The sequence below is a fragment of the Sturnus vulgaris genome, chromosome Z, assembly GCF_052056855.1.
Source record: "Sturnus vulgaris isolate bStuVul1 chromosome Z, bStuVul1.hap1, whole genome shotgun sequence".
Taxonomy (NCBI): Eukaryota; Metazoa; Chordata; class Aves; order Passeriformes; family Sturnidae; genus Sturnus; species Sturnus vulgaris.
In genome coordinates this window covers 19,991,671-20,014,240 of record NC_142283.1, presented here as the reverse complement: position 1 = coordinate 20,014,240, position 22,570 = coordinate 19,991,671, and the positions used below count along the sequence as shown (strand labels likewise).

At 40.1% G+C, this 22,570-nt stretch overlaps 1 protein-coding gene and 1 long non-coding RNA gene across 6 annotated transcripts in view; one reads left to right on the top strand and one right to left on the bottom strand.

The window, feature by feature from the left end:
* SEMA6A (semaphorin 6A) overlaps positions 1–22,570 on the top strand; it is a 118,846-nt gene that overhangs the window by 57,248 nt on the left and 39,028 nt on the right. For all 5 annotated transcript variants that reach the window (XM_014874362.2, XM_088157108.1, XM_088157106.1 and 2 more), the window contains exons 4-14: positions 2,181–2,241; positions 3,727–3,789; positions 4,640–4,741; positions 7,480–7,570; positions 10,858–10,977; positions 12,027–12,115; positions 13,032–13,249; positions 16,474–16,605; positions 19,864–20,019; positions 21,480–21,656; positions 22,358–22,498. In XM_014874362.2, coding sequence (XP_014729848.2) covers positions 2,181–2,241; positions 3,727–3,789; positions 4,640–4,741; positions 7,480–7,570; positions 10,858–10,977; positions 12,027–12,115; positions 13,032–13,249; positions 16,474–16,605; positions 19,864–20,019; positions 21,480–21,656; positions 22,358–22,498 — 1,350 coding nt within the window. The remainder of the gene's footprint in view (positions 1–2,180; positions 2,242–3,726; positions 3,790–4,639; positions 4,742–7,479; positions 7,571–10,857; positions 10,978–12,026; positions 12,116–13,031; positions 13,250–16,473; positions 16,606–19,863; positions 20,020–21,479; positions 21,657–22,357; positions 22,499–22,570) is intronic.
* Positions 9,292–10,874, bottom strand: LOC148219725 (uncharacterized). Its single transcript, XR_015799650.1, has 2 exons — positions 10,602–10,874; positions 9,292–10,107 (listed from the first exon to the last, which is right to left on the bottom strand). It is a non-coding gene; the product is annotated as an uncharacterized LOC148219725 (long non-coding RNA).

The window sequence follows — 22,570 nt, the reverse complement described above, 5'->3', positions numbered from 1 at the left end:
CCATGCTCCCAGTGCCAAGGGTCTTGCACAGCCAGTGGCATTATTTAAATTCCCTTCCTCGACAAGATTATGCCATGGCAACAAAACTCAGTTCTGCTGGCTGGAGGTGGGAAAAACGGAAGCTCTAGGATTAAGTAAATTTGTGTTAGAATAACTTAATTAGCAGTAAACTGTACACATACCACAGCTAGTTGGTAGTAAGAGTTGGGCAGCAGTGGGAAAAGGAGGACGAGGTCAATCCCACGTTTTCTGTGATTAGGTAGCCCTCCCCCAAATCTGACAGCTCTTTCACTCTCTACTGACACTGTCAGCAGCTGTGTTTCGTCTGTGGCATGAGAAAATTATATGTAATTTTCCTGATGCTAACCTTCTTTCCAACAATCCCATAACTTAGCATCTGAGTTTCGTTTGAACTGTTCCTTGAACCAGAAAGTAAGTCCTGCTTCATTGAGAGAGGAACTAAACAACTCTTTCTGAGTCCCACTGCTGTATTTTCTAATTGTCTTGTTGAAAATTAAAAAATTGTAACCTCTGGAAAATGAGGCTGATGAATAAAACCAAGAGCTGTGCCAGAAGAAGTGTTTTAGAGGTCCACCTGCGCCTCATTTACAACTCAAGAGATTTTCCCCCTCACTTTTATATAGCAGGAGTGACAGCAATAAAGAGCAAAGCACATAAAAAGGGAACCATGACGTAATCTATGAAGCTGATATCGTGCTAATAGGTAATTTTATTCCAGAGCCAACCCTGACCACTGCTCTGTCACTGAAGTCAGGCAAATAATAAGCTGAAGTATTAAACCAATCTTGGAAGTAAATGACAGCTCTGGTTTTAGAGTCTGGAGGAGAAGAAAATCCATCGACTCTTCAATTTGGCATCTTACAAAGCAAACAGCCTCAAGCTCCGTAGGAGACAAATTTTTAAAAGCTGGTTCCCTACCACAATGATTCCTCTTTTCTCCATCTGAGAGAAGTGTTGTTTATTTCTCTTGTAGCAGTATTCTGTGTTTGCCTTATTTAAAGAGACTAGCACTATTTCCCCAAAACCCAATAAAAATGAAGCTAACCTTGAGAGCAGGGATTTCTAAAATAGAAAGAGCCTGTATTCTGCTTTCAGCAGCCCCCTCCAATGCTGTGGATCATACTTCAGCTGCACAACTTTCTGCATGTTGAAAAAAATCCAATTTATTTCATGGAAAAATGAGATCTCAGCCCCAATTTGATGTGCTGGTTACTACAGCATTGTGGATTGGTGGGTTTTTTTCAACTTTTGGGTTCTATACAGAGCTGTTCTTGTTCTCAGTTTACACGAAGAGACTGTCTAAAAATATCTCTTTACCTGAGTAGCTGTGTCTATTTCCCCTTTCCAAGAAGAGATTGGCAGCAAATTCTAAAGAGGGCTAGGTTGTCAAGAAAAAAAAGGGAAAGGAAAGGAAAGGAAAGGAAAGGAAAGGAAAGGAAAGGAAAGGAAAGGAAAGGAAAGGAAAGGAAAGGAAAGGAAAGGAAAGGAAAGGAAAGGAAAGGAAAGGAAAGGAAAGGAAAGGAAAGGAAAGGAAAGGAAAGGAAAGGAAAGGAAAGGAAAGGAAAGGAAAGGAAAGGAAAGGAAAGGAAAGGAAAGGAAAGGAAAGGAAAGGAAAGGAAAGGAAAGGAAAGGAAAGGAAAGGAAAGGAAAGGAAAGGAAAGGAAAGGAAAGGAAGGGAAAGGAAAGGAAGGGAAAGGAAAGGAAAGAAAGGAAAGGCTGAAATGGCTCAATATGGCACAGTGACTTCTACCCCAGGAATCTGGCAAAGAGTGCCTAGAAGCTATTGCAGCCAAGTTCAGGATACAGAAAAACATCTGCATGCTAGATTGTGGCATCTGCTGTAGGACTGATAGAGCAGAAATCATGTGAGACTCATCTACTTTCCCAAATCTCATTTGTTCAAATAATTGCTTTTGGGAAAGAATCTTACTTTGAAGTTTTGTAGCACTTTCCTTTTTTTCTCTTAATGGGAAGGCAAACAGTTTATATGTGAAAATGCTTTTGTGGGAGAAGCAGGAGATGCTGCCGATAATGTTTCCTAGTAAGACCTCTCATTTTTTTTTAAATGGATTATGAATTATCTTGTGATAGATAGCTCTCTTACAGAAAATGAACTAACTACTCCATTTGACTTTGTATTCATTTACTTTTTTTTACAGGGACCATATTTATACTGTTGATATGGACACATCATATACAGAAGAAATTTATTTTAGCAAAGTAAGTAGCTTTTATCATCATCCAGAAACCAAGGACACTAGAATAAGCTTCAAATAAATAGGATGATGACATTGTTTTAAAGAACTTGCCAGCACTGCTGTAAAATTGTAACAAGAAAGTAAGATGGCATTGCTAATCATATTTGGGGAGAGCTAGAATAGCAATTGTGTCCTCTGCAAATTTCTGATAAGTGGTTTAGCTGGACTGATAAGCAATCTGTACTGAAATATGGTGAGTCCTTGATGGAACATCTGTCAAACATCTATTCATTTATATGCAGCAGTTTTCTGTAACAGCTAGACTATCCCAATTAAGTCTACTGAAACTTTCATCATAAGAAGCAAGTTACATATTTTCATGTGCACAAATTTTTTTCACTTGTGCAAGAACTGGCTAAATAAAATCTTACTATAACATTACTTGGTAGATGTATTCACATTATCTCCATGGGAAGTTGCATTCAAATGAAGAAAAGCTTTGTCTGCTTTACTGTAATGTATGTTAACATGAACATACTGAAAATAATCTCCCTTCTGCTCCTTTGCATTGCATTCATATTGTGTAACACATGTTAAACACAGTCTTGGTTTAACAAAATATCATACAAATTTGGGCATTGGATGAATTCCACTGGAGGAGGGGACAATGCTTCATTATAAGTATGAATGATGCTGAAAATGATCTTTTTAACTCATCAAAGAGTGAAGTCCCAAGCTTGTAATGGAAATGAACATTCAGGGTTACTCTTTCAGCTGGGACCCCTCCATGAATGCACAGTGCCTCAGTTTATTGATCAGGAGCACTGTCAGAACTATCATGGCAGTCTAAGGTGATGCCATCTTAGGCCATGTGATTTTAAACAATATTTTATTATAATTAATGAGCCTTGCACATCTGACCGTTTTTGAAACTCATCTCAAAAAAAACCCAACCTGGCTGGGATTTACCTGTAAATCTTTGGGAGGAAGTGTTAGCAGATAAAGTCAGCAGTGTCTTGACAGGTGAAAAATTCTGGGAGCTTGTTAGCTGAATAGAAGTGGTAAGAATTACCTGAATTTTATTTCTTTCCAGATCTAAAATGTTGTCTTTGAGAATGCATATTTCATTTGGAATCCCTTGACGGTTCATAGTCCATAAATGATAATTCTGACTTGTAGAGCAATATCAATTAAAAGAAGACAACATCTAGTACTTTTAAGAAAAGAACACTTCTTCAGTGTTGGCCTATTGTTGAAGTCTGTTAGTTTAGGTTTTAAAGAAAGAGGGATGGGTTCCCAGTCTCATGAATTGGAGGCAAAACAAAGGTAAATGAAGACTCCACATCACTTAACCTTCATTGTTTTGGTGAGTTAATCATGGAGAAAGAGTACAGAAAACTTTCAATAAATGTATGTTCAAAAGCTAGTCTCCCCTAGGGGACTTCTACTTCTGAAATCAAAAGTAAAAAACCTAAGTTCTAATTGATTTCTCTCTTTATTCTTGCAGAAATTGACATGGAAATCTAGACAAGCTGATGTAGACACGTGCAGAATGAAGGGAAAACATAAGGTAGGCAATTTTCATTTCTGCTGCAACTGCCACTTTGGTTTAGTTGCATCACTATTATCTCAGGCTGCTGTCTGTGATGTGGAATGGATCGTGCCATTCACTTCTCACCAGTAATTGTTTTTTCCATCAACTCACTGAAGGCCTTAATTTGCAAAAATAGTTCACTTTGAATGTGATGAAATATTACGACAGAAGCCACAGCAATATCTTGAAAATACTTCAGGCACTGAGCAGGTAACAGTGCACTGATTTTGCTTACCATTGCTTCAAAGGCCGAGTGCTGCTGTCCATCCCTCATGGGAATTTACTGATAAGTCCGGTTAAAGAAACAAAAAATGTGAATGTGGGGCTGTGGAAGGACTGTTTCTCACACCAGTTTTGCCCTCCTGTGGCCTATGACTGGCACAAGTAGTATCATAATTAGATGTAGAGTCTTTGGTTCTTTACATCTACTTCCCCTTCCAGTTACAGAAGCTTTATGCCAGTACATTGTAGTGGTGCTGTCACCGTCTGACAGTGGCACAGGTGACAACATCAGATTTTTTCGCTCTTCAGGAAAGCAACAGTTTTCAAACAAAATTCACCTTTGTCAACAGCAGCAAACTAGGAGCTATAATAAGAGTGCTGTATCTTCAGCTCTTTTTGAACCACTAGAATATAAATTTTTGAACCACTGGAATATAATTTAATTACAACTTTCTCATTCTCAGTTAAATATAGTCAAAATAAGGCCAGAGTATCACAGTGGGTACCAGCCAATTTAATTTTAAACCTGACAGTAAAATACCACTTATTAAAAATAAAAACTAAAAATGCAGCAGTTGAAATAGTTTTTATTATTTTTCTTCAGGATGAGTGTCATAACTTTATTAAGGTTCTCCTAAAAAGAAATGAAGATACACTGTTTATCTGTGGAACAAATGCATTCAACCCTTCTTGCAGGAACTACAAGGTATGTAATCTGTGGAATTTCACTTATGCCTTGTCTTTTGGTTGGATCTATTGTGACTATGTGGGCAGCAGCATGAGATTGGCATTCAGCTGTGCACCATCCAACTCTTGAAAAATTTGTTCTGACTTGTTTCAGTGCTGCTGAGTTCAATGTTGATTGGATTTCTGGGAAAATCTGAGACTGAACATCTAGTTCTTTGCAACTCCTGTACACCAAGAGTATTGCCACTTTGCATTGCCCTCCATAGGTGCAGAGTCCTTCAAATCCCTGTTTGGGGATGTAGTCACTCCTCAGAAAGTTCCTCAGCTTGTCACTGACACATCAAGTCATAGACTAATATTGGGGGTTACTTCTGAGTAGCATGTTTTAAAATTTCTGTTATACTGTTGTCAATCTTAAAACCAGTTCTCAAGATGCCTGAGGACATAGCAAGCAAAACCTGAGTTTCTTGTGAGCCCCCCAGATAGGGACACTGTGGAGATCCTGTGCTTTGTGTGCTGTGAAAGTGATGGAACAGCAAATCTCCACACGGAGCAGTGCATCAGGACAGTGATGTATTCCTCACTGCAAAGCCAAAATGATATCTAGAGCAGTGTAGAAACTTTGCTGGTCCATGTGTACTTGACATTAATGCTCTGAAGCCAATTTATTCCTTGGGTATAGTGTATCCCAGTAGTCTCTATTCCAATAGGACCCATTTATTGAAATGTTTCCCATTTTCTTAGGCTTTCAGTGTTATATTCTGATATAACACCCAACAGTGGACATCTCTGGAGTAGCTTTGAGATTAATTTTTTTTAGGCTTTTGACATCCAGATTCTTTTTTTTTTTCTTTTTCCAGATTCTGCTTTTCTGGGTACTGTTAAGTACCACCGGTCATTTCTCATCTTTTTTCTGGAAAAATAAAATTCAGTTTTACTAATGCTGCTCCTGATAAAATCACAACTGTCATTCAGGTTTTGGGTTCAGATTTATTGTAGAAAAGCAGGATAAAGATGTTAACATCCAGAAGAACTATTTCCCTAGTGGTATTCACTGTGACTGCTGCCTTTCCTTGATTTTTGTGCAAGGTGCTTTACCTCATTTAGCCACTATAACTTAAATTTAGAAAACACAGGAGGGAAGAATGCAGGGTAGTATTTTCTTCCAGTCTGTGGAGGAAGAACCAGATTTGAGTAAGAATACAAGCCTGTGTCATGGTAACTGTGAGGTACAGTTAGCTGCTCTGTTAACAGCTGTTTCTTTTATTCTTTCTTTCCTTGCCTGCTCCTAGTATGCAATGAAACTTCTTGATCTCAAAACTGTATTTAGTCTTCTAGTACAGTTTGTAATTTTTTATCTCTGAATGCCATTAATAAGCCTAACAAATCTCACCCAGTCTCCTTGCATGGAAGTTGTATTTTAGATACAATTACAGCTTTCTTTGGCGTCCTGATATGAGGCACATTAATGGCCTCCTCACCCTTTCTCCAGAGCTTTCATCCCCTGTGATGCAGGGCTGGATAGTGATCCCGCTGGCAGTTTCTAGAACGGCTCTGCAACACCTGCCCTGGCTTTTCCTACATGTGTTCCTTCATTATACAGAGAGAGAACTAAACATGTGCCAAACAGAAAGCAGGGCTCTCCCTCAAACATGGCAGTGGTTGTGAGGATGTGGAGCTTGCTGCATGAAAAGTCCTCTCACTATCACATGAAATGCTTTTCAAAGCCTTTGAGTAAACACAACTAACTCCCCTCAGAGTGGATTTGACAGGAAGGATACATTACAGAAAACAAATGATCACAAATCATCCTCTGAAGGACTCAGAAGCTGTAGCATGCAAATTAAAAGTTGATTTAAGTTGATGGTACTGTGTGGGTTATTTCTCATGCTCTATGAATCTCTACTGTATGTGATCTATACAGTAGGATCTGGACAAGTTGTCTGAATATGCTACAAAGATTCTTATTCCCAAAATACTGTAGTATGAGCATCTTAAACAGGTAAGAGGTGTACAGTTCTCCCTCAGCTCACCAAACCTTCCTGAACTTCATGTAAAGTCAGTCTGTATATTTGTGTCATTGTCAGTGCCCAGGGTGAATTTATTTCCCAGAAGCTCCAGATAAGCCTCAGAATTTACAATTCCTGCACAGATTAACTCTTGCCTGGTGGTAAAAGGATTCTCTGCACCAGGACTCAACTGGTGTAGTGAAACTTGAAGAGCATCTTTCTGGATATGCAAATCAAGGAAGAGAGCACCACTGTTAAGATTAGAGCAGAAGGATCTCTGGTCCTGGGGGAGAAAAATGCACACAGAGATAATTGTCCTAGTGTTGTTTCTTCTGAATGCTGTGGTTTGCAGCCTTTTCTGTGTATAAGAGCGCTTCTGTTGGGTCACTGTTGAGGATAAATTTTGAAGCCTTGCCAGAACCACAGACCACATAGCCTGCTACAGTTCAAAACAAAACTTGTGTGCAGATAAAATATAGACTGAAGACTTTTGTAAAATGTGTCAGGGTGAGAATGATTAGTTCCAAAAGAATGCCTGACTTACTAGACATACTTTTTTCAGACTTACTTTATTTAGTACCATGATTTTTGTCAAGTTTTTACATCATAATTAGGAGTAGAGTTAGAGAAAGGGCCTTCTTCTCTGCCCAGAAAAGAAGAAACATCTCTTCTGAGAATAAGCCTCATCCTGGGTAAGAAGTTTTGTTTCTTTCTTTCTCTATCTGAGGAGCTCCCATTGATTTTTCAGATGGATACCTTGGACTATCTGGAAGAGGAATTCAGTGGAATGGCCAGGTGCCCCTATGATGCAAAGCATGCCAACGTTGCATTGTTTGCAGGTAAAATGATGGAGATAAACTTTTTACTTTATGTCCTGCAGCCCAGGTGTGGGATAACAGTGTGCCTCTTGCTTGAGCTCAGAATGCCTAAATCTAAAAGGTGTCAAAGGATTTAACAATGACTAAAAAGTGAGGGTGTAAGGAAATTCCTAGCAAAAAAAAGCCTTCCCTTCTCTGGAATTAACTCCACTGTCATCAATATTTCATGAAGTCTGAGTTTCCTGGATCAGAATTTCAGTGTTTCCTGTATTCTTGATAATATGGCCAGTATGAGGCACCATTTCTGGCTGCATCCAGCTCCTGTGAACGTCAAAGGAAGTCAAGGCTTGTGTAAGCTTTAATGAGGATTAAGCAGGATATGTTCTTTAACAACTCTAAGCCTAAGTGAACATTCATAATAAGAGGAAGTTAGGGAAAATGCTGTGGCGTGCCCTTTTCTAGTTCTAGAAGGAAAGGGAAGGTGATTTTTTTTATTTTAAAGCTGAAAACATCTTAATATGATCTTACCAGCTGCTGCAGACAGAAGGAGGGAAGTGTATTGGTTAACGGTGATTTATGCTGCATGCAGCAGAATAGTGTTAACTCAGATTTCTGCTACAGTTGTTAGAAAAAGTGAGATCTTATAAATGGGGTTAATTTTGGCTGTTGATTGTGCAGTATTTTTGTATATCTCTTCAGGAATTCCTGATTAAATTATTTCTTTATTGAACTTCTCTTAGTATGAACCCTGCTGATCTTTTCTTAGATCTGGCTGTTAGATATGTGGTGAAAATAATAAAGACATCATCCATGATAATGTAAGTCCTCCTCAGCAGGTGTGATGCTATAAAACAGAGCCTGGGTACTGACATGGAAATAACTAAGCTATTCCTCTGACGACTTAAGAATGTGCAAGTATTTCAGCCATTCTCAAATGAGTCCATATCCAAAGGGCCCTATTAAGCACTACTATGTTTGAGGTATTGTCATCTGCCTCACAGAGATTTTACAACCTGTTTCAATTTTTTTTTTTACTCTTTATAGTGCAAATGAATGGGTCCTTTTGTTTCAAGAATAGTGAGTATGTGATTTCTTAATTACAGTCACAGGCAGAAAGATACAGTAGAAATTCTCTAATTGTAGCAATTCATAAAGCATGGAAAGAGAGCAACTCCTTCAGAGAAATATTTTCCCATGTATTTCAGACTCTATTCTTAGTGCAGTCTGAATGACCTTCCAGAAGGGTCTTTCTCAGTGTATTGGCCAAGAGTTTATGACCAGTTTATTGTAAACATTCACTTTGAATACAGATGAAGTTCAGAAAGATGACTCCAAATTTGTCACTGAAGAAATCCTTGTATTATTTGAAAATAAAGAGAATATTTATAGAAATTATCATACTCCTTCATGGTGATTCAGAATAAATTTGATACAGTTCAAATAAATATTTGTAGAGTATGCTCCATAAATCTGCTAGCTTCAGCAAATCACTGTTATATATATGTCTTACATATTGATACCCATGCTAACTTTTCAGAGTGCAATGAAAGAGAACAGTTTCAGAACAGTTTAGGGCACTAATCCAGGTCATCTGAGTTTGTTGGATGCACTTACATGAATATGGCTCTTCTTGCAGCCTGTAGCTATTATAGCTGAAATGTGCGAACTGTAGTGGGTCACAGGAACTTGGCAGGAAAGAAAATAATAGTGTGGTTGTATTAACATGAGTTCAGACATCCATATCTAAACAACTGAGCTTTTTATTCGATTTTAAATTGGGTGGGGGGTGGAATGGGACACGTTATAATTATTTTTTCTGTTTTGCTAAGAAAAAAATTATCATTCTTAGGTAGCCAAATAAGGACAAGGATTGCATGACTCAGAACAAAGCATACTGTACTGCTAATAAAAAACAGTCTGAATTTTAAATCTGGAGTTGAAATTCACAGACTCACAGAGTTTCTAGGGTTGGAAGGGAGCTCTGGAAATCATCCAGCCCAACCCACCCTGCCAAGGCAGGGTCACCTACAGCAAGTGATGCAAGAATGTGTCCAAGAGGGGTTTGATTGCCTCCAGACAGGGAGACTCCACAGCCTCCAGGGTAAGGCTGGTACAGTGCTCTGCCACCCTCAACATAAAGAAGTCCTTCCTTGTCTTGAGGTGGAACTTCTTGAGTTTCAGTTTATGGCCATTGCTCCTTGTCCTGCCACAGGGCACCAGTAGAAAAGGTCTAGCACCATCCTCTTGGCCACCGCCTTTCAGACATTTGTATGCATTAATGAGATTCCCTCCCAGTCTTAAATTAATTGTTGTCTGAAAGTATAATGAGGAGAGCTTGACCACTAGAAGCCTCTCTGCTTTGTCCTGAGAATGTCCTCAGTCCTGGTGCCTTCAAGGCACCAACATAATCTCTGTCAAAGGAGATGTAGACAATTCTGATTTTTATGCAGATGCAATAGAGACACAATTTTATGCTCATGCTGCACCGCTTGTGCTTCTAGCAGACATCGTGTTCCAAGACCTCATACATGAAAACAGTCCTGTACAGTAACCAAGACCTGCAAACAGAATAGACAACAAAAAAGTTTTAAAATGTTGCAGAACATTTTAAAATGTTGTGCTTTTATGTCCTTATAATTTTGTGTGTTTTGGTTGTCCTTGGGGTGCCATTTTCAGGCCTATCTTACCATTTGTACTCCATTCTTTAAGAGAAAGGAATCCATAATTCATATGGGAAATGCCTAAAATGCATGCTAGAGAAGAAATATTGATGGGCAATCCTCCTCAATCTCTTTTCATTCCTGTTTCTGCAGGGGCCCCAGCACATGCTATTTAATTTTTTGTTAGTGATCTTTGGCAGAGCAGAAGTGCTCTCAAGGGGAGAAATTTTCATAAGTGTCAATTAGCTGATGGTCTTCAAGTTCTGTCTGGTTTGCACTCCCAGTTAAAACTAACAATTCTGTTATATTTGTTTTGCTGACGTACCTAGGCAGAATTTCTGAGCATTGGACTAGTGGCATGTAACTGGATAGAGTAGTTCAGTATGACATACCTAAACTGAAGAAGAATTATTCCAAAAGGTTCTTTTCTTCCACAGGATCCCTCTGAAATTGCCATTTTGCAAAGCGGTGACTTGCTTTTCCAGTGCTCAGTTCCATTTACCTAGCTGGATTTTTTCCCTTCCTTCAGTGTTCCTAAGGAGACTGTGATGGCTTTGTTTCCCCTTCTCATCTGACTGATGAGAGAAGAAGCAATTGTATTATTTCTAATGCTCCTCCCCTCTTGTTTCTTCTTTCCATCCTCCCCAGAGGGAAAGCTGTACTCTGCCACAGTGACCGACTTCCTTGCAATAGATGCAGTCATATACCGGAGCCTTGGAGACAGCCCAACCCTGCGGACAGTTAAACATGACTCCAAGTGGTTGAAAGGTAGATAAACAAGCAAGGCGAAAAAAGCAGCATCTCTGATGAGAGTCTTGGGTTTCTGACAGACCTCTTTGTCATTTCAGTTCACCAGTGCTTTCTGGCAGAAAGAAGGAAGTAGATTACATCTCTTGCTTGCTCTGATCTGTTTATCTCTTTCTCTCTTCGCCAAGTTACTGGATTTGACAGAAGCTGTGAGCTGGGTAGATCAGAATATGTATTCCAGTGAGCTTTCCAAGCTGAAATCCACCAGTTTATGTGTGTTGGTTGGAAAATTGGAGCTTGCAGGGCTCCATGTGCTTGGGCTGTGTTTGAAAATATTCCTGCCACAGCACTGTTAGGTAACAATCAAGGCTTTATGAAGTATAAAAGGTTTGTCCTGTAATGTTAAAATTCATTCCTGATACTAAAATTATGGGAATATTGCACAAAGCCTTTCTGTTACAGTTCTTAAGGATTGTACTGCTGCCGTTGAATTAGGCAATTTTTGTGCTCTAAATGCCCTCATTGTTAAGGGTGGTGCTGTTTAGCTTCATGTAGGTGTTAAGAATTGTTAGCATTTGGAGTGATTTTAACAGAGCGCAAAGCCATCGTTTCAAGTCCTTTTCTGCATGCAGAAATGTTTTGCCAGGTGTCAACTTTAGCTGTCCCACTTTGCTTGCTGCTACAGACACGTGTGGGCAGAAACAGTTACGTGGTTTGTTATTCCCTCAGCTCACAGCCTGCCTGCCATAAAGAGCGCTGCTCGGTCCCCTCAGGCATACAGTTATAAATGCCTGTTTACCTTTCCCCTTACTCCATCAGGGCAGATGTATTAGTGGCAGAGACTTAACTACCTTGCAGTGATGTTGCACAGACTTGTTCCCAGCTCTCCTGTCCCCAGACAGTGATTCTTCTGCAGCAGTGATTTGTTTGTTCTGAAAACTGATCAAGTTTGTCAAGCACAGACGTTTCACCTCTGGATGTTAAGTGTGAATGTATTTGGCCTTTCTTTGCATTCTGTATGCTGTACATGTGCCTAAATCAGGTGTCTTGGGTTGCTGTTTTTTTTCCAGAACCATACTTCGTTCAGGCAGTTGATTATGGCAATTACATATACTTCTTCTTCCGGGAAATAGCAGTGGAGTACAACAGCATGGGAAAGGTAAGGGCAAAACAAGGTAAAAATATTGCCTTGAATGACTTTGTCAGATTCAGGAGGAGGAAAACTTATGCTATTCTTGGACCAATGCTGTTACAAGTGACCTTGAAATGAGAACCATAAATCATGATGACAAGGTCAGAATTTTGAGAAGATTCCTATTGCTCAAGCCAAAAGGTTGGCTGGCGTGAAACATTGCACTGTCTTGAAAGGAAAATGTGTGGTTTCTTACAGTGATGGTGTGTGCTAGAGTCTCTTTTCTGAAATTATAAAAAGCACAAGGCTAATCTATTTAGTTCAGCATAGTAGATAATTGTTAAAATGGATTCCAAAGCAGGAAGAAATTTTTCTGTAAGAAATATGAATTAGAGTGCTGAGTGAACAGGGGTTGGAATTTTGTGCTCTGCAAAGTTCTGCAAAGAATAATTAAACACTTTCTGCATTTTTGCTAATTTCACAATAGCTTTCTGACTAAGCAGTCAGAAAAGCTGACCAAGGTCACAAAGGTGGAGAGCAGGAATAAAAGCCCAGCGAGATTTGCATAGTTTTTAAGTGCTGAAAACAGAGGAATCAGAGCAGTAGTGTGGGTTGCAGGGATGGTGAATATGAAATGTGCTTTTGTTTGGGGAAATGGAAAGCTAAGCAGTCTGTATGGAAATGAGTTTTATATGGGTTGAGAACAGATCTCCTGAAGGATTTATGGCTGTATAGTAAATGCCACAGTCTTATCTTTCATAGCACACTGTTCGAAAGCTTAATTTTTCTCTGTTTCTTATTTGTCACAGATTATAGAAAAGTGGTATTAAATTAAGCACCTTGCTGAGTTATTCCAGAGGTTTTAAAAGCAGTATTCCAACGAAGTCTTTAGGTCAAGCAAACATTTAATTTTTCTCCATTATTTTTGATCTATTCCTTCCAGGTAGTTTTCCCAAGGGTGGCCCAGGTTTGCAAAAATGACATGGGAGGATCTCAGAGAGTGCTGGAAAAACAGTGGACTTCCTTTCTCAAGGCTCGGTTGAACTGCTCGGTTCCTGGCGACTCACACTTCTACTTTAACATACTGCAGTCAGTTACAGATGTTATCCATTTCAATGGTCGGGATGTTGTTTTAGCAACATTCTCCACTCCATATAATAGGTAATAACCTATTAACAATAACCTTTTACCTTCTATTTCCTTTATGTTTTGCTTTTCACTGCAGTTCCTTTTTGCTGCATGCAAGCATGAGAAGTGACTGCTCATACAACGTAATTATTATGTACCCTGCACTTTTCAGTGGTTTGTGTTTAATTTTAAGGTACCCTGATATTGCTTACTTCGTACCTGATGACTGAGGGTGGCTTTCAGCTATTTTCTGTCTGGACACCTTCCATAGACATACTTTTCATGGGAATAGTTCACACCAGCCACCAAGAAGTTTGCAGCATGTAACTTGCAGAATATTATTCCAAAGAGAAAATGCAGAGGATTTATTTCCCCACAAAGAAATGACTGTGTCTGTCCTGTGTATAGCTAAACCTCCAAGAACCATGTTATCTCCTTCTCTTTGTTTTATGCATCCCTGTTGACTCTTGCATTGATCCTTGACCCTGCACTGACCCTGCTGCCCCCTGACTCTCTTGGGAGAGCCAAGGTCTTGCTGGCTGGGAAGGAGGGTCCCCAGAACACCTATTTCATTGTTTGCATGGTTTTCCAAAAGCGTCAGTTCATCTGCAGGGATTTTATTACTGTTACACATTAGAGTGTGTTTCTCTGGAAGTTATTAGACAATTAACTGTACCTAATTATTGAGAACTCCCAGAGAAGTTAAAAAAACAGTAGCTTTCTAATTAAAAATATATCGCAGTTTCACAGAGTAACATTTGAGCTGAAAGAGAATTTTATTGATGAAATTCATTTAGTTTTGCCTGTACCCTTGCCACCCCTTGTCAAAGCCTGACCTCAGTGAAGTCATCCACAGAGCTGACTTCAAATGAGAGTAAGCCTGGGCCTGTAATGTATAATCTCTTCTTTTGACATCAAAACAATAGGAAATGCAATGGAATAATTATGTCACCAATAGGGAATCCAAGCTTAAATTAAGATTATCTCTTTTCGTGCAATCTGGTTTAATATAAACAGGTGAATAAATAGAGATTCAATAACATAATCTGCTCTGAGCTGGGGCAGCCTCACCTCCAGTGCTGGGGGCAGGTTTGGGTGCCACGATATTAGAAGGATCTAAAGATATTAGAGACTATCCAAGGATGGCAAAGGACCTGAGGGGAAGCTATATGAAGAGTGAATGAGGGCACTTGGCTTGTTCAGCCTGGAGGAGACTGAGAGAGCACCTCACAGCAGTTCAGAGCTTCCTCCTGAGGTGAAGAGGAGAAGCAAACACCAATCTCTGCTCTCTGGTGACCTGTGAGAGGACCTGAGGAAGCTGAGTCATAGAGGTTTAGGTTGGATATTAGAAAAAATAGGTTGTTCACCCAGAGGGTGGTTGAGCACTAGAACAGATTCCCCACAGGGAGTGCTCACAGGTTACCAAGACTGACAGACATCAAGGACCATCTGGACAATGCTCTCAGGCACATGATGTGATTCTTAGGGTGTCCTGTGCAGGAGGAGTTGCACTTCAATGATATTTGTGAGTCACTTCCAGTTCAGGATATTCTGTAATTCTGTAGTTCTGTGAAACCTACTTCTGACATAAACACATCTCATTTTTCCTCCACTAAAGAAAAGTTGCAGCAAATACTTTCGGTGTCTAGAACAAAGTTCCCTTCTAGACTGAAGTGGAGGAGATTCCTCAGTCTAATGAGAGGTCACTCAGGTAGAAGATAGTGTTGAGTTGTAGTCCAGTAGTTCAGAGGTGGCTTGGACCCCCTTGGCTGTCACCCACAGTGCTCCATCCCTGCCACTGCATCATACTACAGACCTGCAATCTGCCACCCTCCAGAGTGAAAAATGTTGCAGTCCTTTCAGCACAGCATTGCTCCATCCACGTGTAGTTGTGGGTTGAGCATGGGTCTCAGCACCTGTAATTGTGTGTAACACACCACAAGAATTTATGTTGTTTTATTTTTTTTCTTTAGGACTTAATTCAGCAATGTGCAAAATATTCTAGCTGGAGTGTGTCTTGAGCTGTGTTTTAGGATGAGGTCCTCTGTGTGGCCAAATATATCCTTGACCATCTCTTACATCTACATATATATGGCTGCCTCCATTTAAAACTCCTGCTGTGTAGTATCACATTAATATAGAGCTTTGAAGTTTCTTGCCATATAAAAAGACAAATCTGTGGAGATCAAAGTAAGACTACTGTACTGTCTCCCAACTTGTTTTTCTTCAGTAAAAAGCATTTTGAAGTTTTTTTACTATTCAAATGGTTGTTTTTCTATCAATTTATATACCTTTAGTAGTTTAGCATAATCCTCTGTTACAGTATTATAGTTCCTACACTTTTTCTTTGATGTATAATAACCTACTAGCTAAGAGCAGGATTGAAAGTCTCAGCCAGCTGGGTTTATTCTATTTACCCGGTAAAATAAAGTGGTGGAAGTCAGTCACAAATACAGTAGTTCATGTGCAAAAAAAAAAAAAAGGGGGATAAATGAATATTTCATACTTCCAAGTGACTGATCATGGTAACCTCATAAGCCTTTCAGAAAGTATGTAGGTAAGAATAGAACTATGTTTGGACAATACTGTCATGCAGTTGCATGCAAGTATTCAAAAAGTTGAAATTTGCAATGCTATGATCTTAAAATAATATCAAATTTGCTTCTATAAGCTCTTTACATTTTATTGAGTAGAGCAAACTCCTGAGCACAGTTAACTCTTTTTCATTGGGAACACTTTGTGGGAGCATGTATGAATTACAGGTAAAAGCCAGGTAAATGGCATATTGCAGCATGCTTCCAGTTTGATTAAAACCAACTTCTGAACTGGTGGCAATGCGTTTTTTGAGGCATGGCAGGGACTACAAGTGGTGATACTGAGAGATGTTATGACTTAGAAGACCTTAAATTTCCAAACAATGGGTTCTGAATGAGACTGGCCATTACTCCTTATACATTGCCAGTGATAGCCAGAGTTTCACCAGTTCTTTCCCTTCTTCAAGATTATTGCAATTACTTCTTTCTGTAGAGGCTTTGAAATAAATTCTCTTGGCAGGAGCTGCCAGCTCATTAATATTTACTGGTATTGGTGTTCTCCATGGGGCTGGCTTTTGCTGTTAACACCAGATTCAGAGTTGAGGACTGAGTAACCCGGGACAGGAAAACTTAAACAGAGCATAACTGTGGAGCCTTTTTTGCTCAAGGTTTTATGTATAACTGCAGAATGAGTAACAATTTCTGGGAAATGTCACTTTGCAGCATCCCTGGCTCTGCAGTCTGTGCCTATGACATGCTTGACATTGCCAATGTATTTACTGGGAGATTCAAAGAACAAAAGTCTCCAGACTCCACATGGACGCCAGTTCCTGACGAACGAGTGCCCAAGCCCAGGTATGTTTCATGTATAGTGCTATTGTTCTGTTTCTTCATGCAGGCTACAGAGGCTTTTTGATAATTTGAACAGCCTTGTAGGGCGCAGATACAAATTATACATGTTGAAACAATAAAGTAGAAGTTGAGTTGAATTTGGCTCTAAACTACGCAATTGAGATTTTTCCACTTAAATGAGATTTGTGTAACATATATCAGGCCAGCATCAGATCCACTTGGTCAGAATAATCACTTAGGAGTGGTGTGAGTTACACAGTTGTTGCAAATTGGTTCAGTAATGGATATATCTCATTACAAAGCCTGCACCAGTTCTTCAGTTTACTGTTCTATGATTAACATGCAGTTTAAGTGCCACAGTGGATGATTTATGGAGACCAAAAAAGAGCATTCCACTAAACTGGAGATTCAGTTTGCCTCATTCCTCCTATGAGTTGTTTTCCCTGCTTCCATGTGTTTGCATGCATCTCCTCTACTACATTCTTCATATTTCTTCCAAGTACCATTTCATACAAGTTGCTGTTGACAGACACTTGTTAACTCATTTACACCAATGGCATTTTGCTCTGAGATACTGAGATGCATATAGATAAATCAAATTCATTTATCTCACTTAAGCTTCACCACTTTATTGCATGTTTTACATTTCTTGTGATATCTTAAATAATTTCAAAAGAAAAAATGTCTGAAGTACTCTGTGCAGTGTTGAACACCACACTATGAGAAGAATATAAAGCTGCTGGGAATATCTAAAGGAGCTCTTTAAAGATGGTGAAGGGCTTAGAGGGAAAACCATGTGAGGAGCAGCTGAGGCCACTTGCTTGCTTGGAAGAGACTGAGGGGAGACCTCATCACAATCTACAGCTCCTTGTGAGGGGAAGAGAAGGGCAGGCACTGATCTCTCCTCTGTGGTGACCAGTGACAGGGCCCAAGGGAATGGGCTGAAGCTGTGCCAGGGGAGGTTTAGGTTGGACATTAGGGAAAGGTTCTTCACCCAGAGGGTGGTTGGGCACTGGAATAGGGAAGTGGTCACAGCAGCAACCTGACAGAGCTCAAGAAGGTTTGAGACAATACTCTCATGGCACATGGTGTCATTTTGGGGTGTCCTGTGGGGGCCTGGAGCTAGATTTTAGTGATCCTTGTAGATTGGTTCCAGCTCAGGATATTCTGAGTCTGTGAAGCTCCATGGTGAACACTGAGCTTCTGCCTAATCCAAATTTGGCCCATCACGTTTTGGATTTGCCAAGTATGGTATTACTGTGCTGTCCTTATTCTGAAGTTGTCACTCAAGAGAAGAGCCTGGAGGTGACTGGAAAATCTGGTAAATTCTGTGTCTATTTTCAGTCTGAGCCTTAGTAATGCAGCTTCTGGCAGTGTTGCAGGATTTTATTCTCCATTTTGCGTTGTTTCAAACAAGTTGTTGACACAATGGTCTGCCTTGGGAGTGCAAGGCTGCATGATGGCTCCTAGATTTGGACCTTACTGAGAAATATTTGCAGGGAAGGGGAAAAGAAGAAGGAGAAAAAGGAGAAGAGAAAGTTTCATTACGAGTTTGGGATGAACCAATATCAGGCTAGCTGTTATGATCAAGATGGGATAGTATTGTGCTTTCTAAGCCTGAAGAAGATAATGTGAAGTGAATTTTGAACAGTGTTTCACATAAGATTTGGCAATCAATCTGCTTAATAGAAATAATCATTACTTCTAGCTCGTGTTGAAGTACAAGATAGGCACCTTTGAAATAAGGTCATTTTTATGTGGGTGTCTCAGCATGATGCAGAAACATTACTGCCCCTATTGATCTAACATTTCTCAGAAACCTACCAGAGCCGTTCAGAGGTGTCACTTCCCTGTTTGGCCAGACAGCAGGGTTTGCTCGGATTTATGTTGATGTGACTAAACCGGTTTTGAGATTAAAACAGGCTTATTCCAATCATGCTATTAGGATTAGGAGTAGATAGGTCTCCAGATTAGATACACAGAAACCTTAGACACCATGGTGCCAGAAGGCACAGGCTGCTCCCTTGAGTTCTCTGGGAATGTTCCCTCATGGGTTAATGACCTTGCAAGGACTTAGGAAACCAGTCATGCCCTTGATTTCCCCTTCTCTCCATCTGTTGCTAGCTCTACATGCAATGATAATCAACTAAATTATATTGTATATGAAGAGACACTAGCATACGTTGTCTGCATGTAGTTTTCCTTGCTCAGATCTTGTGGGACCAGACTTGTTGACACAGCTAGTTCCTTTGAGTGCCATGCTACCTTCCCATGCAAGATTTATTTACCTAATGTTTGAATATTTGTCTAAATATGAGCAACACAAGTGACAGGGCCAGTCCTGAATTTTGTTCAAGTTGACATTACTCTTGATGTCAGTGTCTTTACCCACATCAGAGTAGATGAAAATTGGATGTTGCAATGTGCTTAGGATTGAATGGTTCATCTTTCATCTTCCTATCTCGCACTGGCTCAAAGGTTTGAAGAATCATAGTGCTCTAGAAAATGGGATCAAATGAGCCTTTTATTGAAGAAAATTACTTACACAATATTAAAAAACAAAACATTTTTCTGCTTGAGAGATGGCCAGTCCAGACAAGAAGATTGCATTACCTCTTAGGGGCAGGTAGATTTTAGAAATAGCATGAGCAGATTTGCATTTAAGTTGTTAAAGAATGACAGATAACTTTTCAGTGAAAGTTCTCAATGAGCTACCATTCTTAAATCATCTCATCCAAATTGAACAAAGGGTAAAAACAATGTTTACATAGCTGTAATTTGGTTTGTCTTCTCCAATAGTTTTCTATTAGATGTGATTAAAAGTGCCATTATTTCATACCTGTTAAAAAAAATTAACTTCCTTCTGTATTATAAGGACTGCTTTTATTCCAGGAAAGAGTAGTCAACTAGGCAAGTTGCAAATCAGAAAACACCTGTGCTATTGGGAAGCATTAAGCCAGATGCACACATGCTGTGATTACATTCCATATGGGTGGATAAATTACAAACTCTGTGTGTAGCACTTCTGATGATAAAACGACTTTGTGTTCATAAGTGACACATGAAGTCCTTTTGAATGGAGGACAAAGCAGGATTTTAGGTTTCCCTTGAGGGGCTGAACAAGTCCACCACACTTCTCAATCCCCCTCCAAGTTAAACTCCTGTAAAGCACATCAGATTTCCGTGAGAGCTTCATCACAAAAGGAAGCTTGCCCTCGATGTCAAATAAGTTTTCTGGCTTTATTATCTTGTTTTATATAGGCCTGGTTGCTGTGCTGGCTCTACATCATTAGAAAAATATGTAACATCTAATGAGTTCCCAGATGATACTCTGAACTTCATCAAAACACATCCACTGATGGACGAGGCTGTACCTTCCATTGTGAACCGACCCTGGTTCCTGAGAACAATGGTCAGGTACGTGCACCAAGTGACCTCCTGTCCTCACTGTACCTGTAAAGTTGTGCTTATAGCCTTGCTTCAAATACCCTCCAACTCCATAAAAGTCCTTGTTGTCCTGGGCATGAATCCAGCTAGGAATGGTGGCACAGCTGAGCAGATGCTGTGGAATTCCCTGAGCAGCTTTCAAGATAGGAAAGACCTCAGTCTTTTCCAACCATGCTGTGCTGGAACCGGATGTTGTAGCAAATGCTGTGCAGGGAAAGTTCACTCGCCTGTTGGCTTATGTGTCAATATTTGGGATGGCTCCGTAAAAACTTCAGGCAAGGATCAGCAGACAGCTCAGGAATATGTACACAGGATACAGACATGTCTGCCAGGATATGTTCACAGGATATGTAGATGTCTGTCAGGTAACTGGTAAGCTTTAATGTTTGCAGAGGTGTATAAGCAGAAGTAATCACATAGTCTGCATCCTTTCTATGGCAACAAGAAAAAAATAATAACAGATTTGAACAAAGACTCATAAATCAGCAGGTGTTAAATACACCATCCCCTTCCTATCAAAATATATTCCTACTCTCTGCTGTGGTCATTATACTACTTATCTACCCTCCAGCAGTGAACAGAATAATGTGACTGACTTTTGCCATATTTTCCTCTCTTCCTCTGAACAAAGGTAGAGTATTGTGTTGGGCACTTAGCTCTGGAAGGGTCAGAGTTAGTTATAGTGTGTAATAGTGTATAGTGTATAGTATAGTAATAGTATATAGTGTAGTAAAGTATCTTCTGTCAGGGTTTTCTGTCAGGTTCTGTACCTGCAACCAAAGACGAGAGCAGCAAGCTCCACAGAGTGTTTCCCTTTGATAGGCAGTACCATCTAACTGGTACCAAACCACCAGTACACTTGTTTTCAATAGATTGTGTCATCCTGAGATTTGATACCACCTCAGGGCTGGGCTTGCTTTGTGGCAGTTGTGTGATTATTTTTAGTGAGGTAAAATGGTGTTTAGTGTCTCACTATTGCACTGACACAGCTTTTCCTGACAAAAAATGTTGAATCTAGTTCAGCTGCTTTTAATGTGACAGAGCTTGAAGTTTTAAAAGCAGTTCACTCTGCTGATTCTCTATCCCTGTCTGAAGAAATCACCAGGCTTTTGGAAGGATAATTCCTAAATATCCTCAGACTCCTAGCACCCCTTCAGCTTTCTGAACTTCTAGACACTTCTGAACTTCTGGACACTTCTGCTGGCTATTGGATGTGTGGGCATGCAAACACGTCAAAATTCCCTAGCATCTGGGAGCCTAATTGGTACAATCTGTGTTGATTCATAGTCAGGTAGGAAAAGTGCTTAAATGTGTTTTATGATTGCTAGAAGTCTACCATACACTTATCTGAGGTGAAGAAAGTGATTAAATAAATGACAATTCTGTAATCATCTCTGTGACGTATCTGTGAAAATGCTCTGTTATTTTAGATATCGCCTGACTAAAATTGCTGTTGACTCTGCTGCTGGGCCGTATCAGAACTACACCGTGGTTTTCTTGGGATCAGAGAAGGGAATCATCCTGAAGTTCTTGGCACGGACAGGAAACACTGGTTTCCTAAATGACAGCCTTTTCCTGGAGGAGATCAGTGTTTACAATCCTGAAAAGTGTGTATCTGATTCTTTGTACTTGTGTATGGGTGACTTTGAACTTCTGATTTCCCAGAGAATAATTTGGCCCATGGAAACGGAAGTGGTTGGAGAAGCCAAGCTTTTTGAATTTTAAATTGTTTAGGGAGGGGATGTCTGCTTATCAGTCTCTGCATCACAATAAGATTTTTTTTATTCAGTGTGTGTAGAAAATAGCCCATCCTATGCAGCAGCTGATGGATAATTAAAAGTGAAGTTCTGGAAAGGAAGATTAATTTTATAATCCTATAAAAAACCCTGATTCCTCTCCAAGTAACTCAACAAGCAGCAAGCTGCTCTCCAAGGGAAATTTTCCACATTTCACTCTCCCTCAAATATGCCTAAGGGGGCTTTGAAGTGAGCCATAATCATGCAGAAATTTCAGCTACTTTGAGTGGTGGAGAAGAATAAACACAAAAATGAAGGGCCATCAGAAGCTTGTGTGGTGTGCTGTTGCTCTCCAATTCTTAATTATCCCTTGCATTTTTAATACTTATTTATATGCCTGTCAGCATTTTTAGTGGCCACTGTGTGTTCTTTTTCCTTGACTTGTTCAATTCTACCTTTCTTACGGGCTTTTTGGCAGAAATTTGTTGCCATATTTTCTTTTCCCCCTAAGGTTTCCCCCGGCTTCCCAGCAGAGCGCGCTTGTAAGCGCATTTCACTTTTTCCCAAACCAGGTGCAGCTACGAGGGCATGGAGGACAAGCGGATCACGGGCATGCAGCTGGACAAGCCCAGCAGCGCCCTGTTCGTCGCCTTCTCCACCTGCGTGGTCAGGGTTCCCCTGGGGCGCTGCGAGCGCCACGGCAAGTGCAAAAAGTGCGTGTGCTGTGGGGGCTGCCTGGGAGCGGGGAAGCTGGAGCACTGACGAATGCCACCTTGTGCTCTTCT